General features: G+C 37.2%; 1 protein-coding gene across 1 annotated transcript in view; it reads left to right on the forward strand.

Moving 5' to 3' along the window:
- reep3b (receptor accessory protein 3b) overlaps window positions 1-2,162 on the forward strand; it is a gene marked incomplete in the record, with an annotated part of 10,544 nt that extends 8,382 nt beyond the window's left edge. The window contains 1 exon segment of the mRNA XM_035667541.1: window positions 382-2,162. Coding sequence (XP_035523434.1) covers window positions 382-453 — 72 coding nt within the window.
- Between the last annotated feature and the right edge of the window lie 23 nt (window positions 2,163-2,185).

The raw sequence follows: 2,185 nt of genomic DNA on the forward strand, positions 1-2,185 counted from the left end.
CAACATATGCAAGTTAGCATCCGGCAGTTTCTATATGCTGGGGACTCACATTTTAGATTTCTAACAAAACTTTGGGGTACTAAACATTTCCAGGTTTGGAATATTTTTTGGTGGATCTTCAGTTATATAATTTACTCTATAGCAGGTTTATTCTTCTGAATTTTAACTTTATTGGTAGCTGTTTTGTTTGCTAGCATTGTTTAACATCTCGTCACTACTGTCATTGAGGAAATCTCCTCAATGTTCTATCGAGGTAAAATAAACGTGTATTTATCTGTTAGCTAACAAAAAGCTAGTTTGCACATATAGTGTATATTTATTTTTGAAATCTTTCTGTATCAGTGATTTATAACTTTCTTCTTTTCGTTATTTTGTCCCCAGGCTCGTTATGGATCCCTGAAAATTAAAGGCAAGAAGAGACCAGCACTCAGCTCCGTTAACTATGGGATGTGAACAGACTACTGATGACGCACATTCACATTTACAAAGTAGAGCAGTCTGCTGATTGGTGGATGGTATTGTCAGCCTGTATTCCATTTCTTCTCAGTCTGACTTACTCTTCTGTCTCTTTGATGATGAGCTTTCTTCTCACATATTTATTACCTAATTCATCCAGAGCCAGCGACTCTAGCTAGAACTAGATATTTTTTTTTGGGTGATAGCGTACATGTTTTTTACAAAGATTATTTTGGGGTTTTTCTGCCTTTATTGATAGCTCAACAGCTGAAGAGTGACAGAAAGGAGGGATAGGATGTACCCCGCTGCAGTAAGGACTCAGCTTTAGTGCGTGGTGCGTTGTTCTACCAGGTGAGCTGTCGGGCTCAATGGTGTACATGTTTTTTGCATGACGTGTGTGTGTGTGTGTGTGATTCATCTGTTGTTTATTGTAGTTTAATTGTAGTTTTTAGGTGTGATGTTATGTATGTGTTGTCTTTTAGATTTTAGATCCATCACTTGAGTCTTTTTGGTTAAGTTTTGTGGTACCACTTTCTAATAAGGCATCTTTTATAGAGTTTATAAATTAATGGCTTGATGCATAGTTAAATAATTTACTTTTAATTAATAACAACAACTTACATTTACCTGGTCGTGAAAAGTCCCTTTTAGTGTTTTTTCCTCCCCCAACCCTTAAACTCTTTAGTTCAACAGGGCGACTCCTCCAATAGAATGTTGGACCATTTTCCTTCGGGAGAATGTTGCATGGCATAACATTTGAAAGTGTTGACTTGGTAGGTTATTATCAAGTGAACCCCATGACCCCTTATTAAAGCAGCATTAATTTACATTTTGGCCAATTGGGGGCAGCACAACAAGCTATAAATCTATCATTTTACTTAATATCCGGAGTGTAAAGTTGTTATGGTGGACATTACACATGAATCCATTGTTAATGTGACATGAGTTAATTAATTAAGCTTTAACGTGCAAAAATGCACCGTGTGACACATTCTTCCTCTTTCAAATAATGAGTTGAATTTATAAGCAATGAAATACACCCAAGGGTTTTGCTGCTAGAGTATTACTTGGTCTAGCAGTGACTTATGGTGGCTAATAGGGCTGTCACTTTTTATTCGAAATTCGAAAATTCGTTCAAATGTGGCTAATTTTGGAAGTGTAATGACCTGTTCGAATTCAAAATTGAATCTATTCTATAAACGCAACCGTTTGAAGTAACGTTAGTTATCCTCGTGATCCAGCAGAGGGCGCTCCACTACTAACTTACTTATAATGTTGTTTACTAAGGAAATAGAGGACACTAGCAAAGCATGGAGCAAACCCGTCCTGAGCAGACATTTATGACACTAAAATATCTGAGTGCCATCCCCGATTAGAGAGCAAGATTTATATGCAAGGACATGCTGATATGTCGCTCATTGGCGTGGTAAGAGCGAATGTCTTATCCTAATAGTATAGTGTTTTACGCCATGTTTTGTCATTGTACTATGTGTTTATAGATCATTTATTCGATAGCATTCGACTAAATTGCGTGTCATCTGAAATAAATTCGAGCGTGATTTTTGGAAAAAGTAACACGCTAATGTTAGCAACCTTTAGATAGATGCTATGTGTTAGAACCAAGTGTGCATCTATTGTGACGTCATCTATTGGTTTGTTGGTGCGTTCGTTTTGTCTTGCAGCTCGAGAGTGACGTCACATCCGTTTTGGAAAACGAGTAACCATGGGT

The sequence above is a fragment of the Morone saxatilis genome, unplaced genomic scaffold (assembly GCF_004916995.1).
Source record: "Morone saxatilis isolate NCDOM2014 unplaced genomic scaffold, NCSU_SB_2.0 Contig1, whole genome shotgun sequence".
In the NCBI taxonomy this organism is placed as follows: Eukaryota; Metazoa; Chordata; class Actinopteri; family Moronidae; genus Morone; species Morone saxatilis.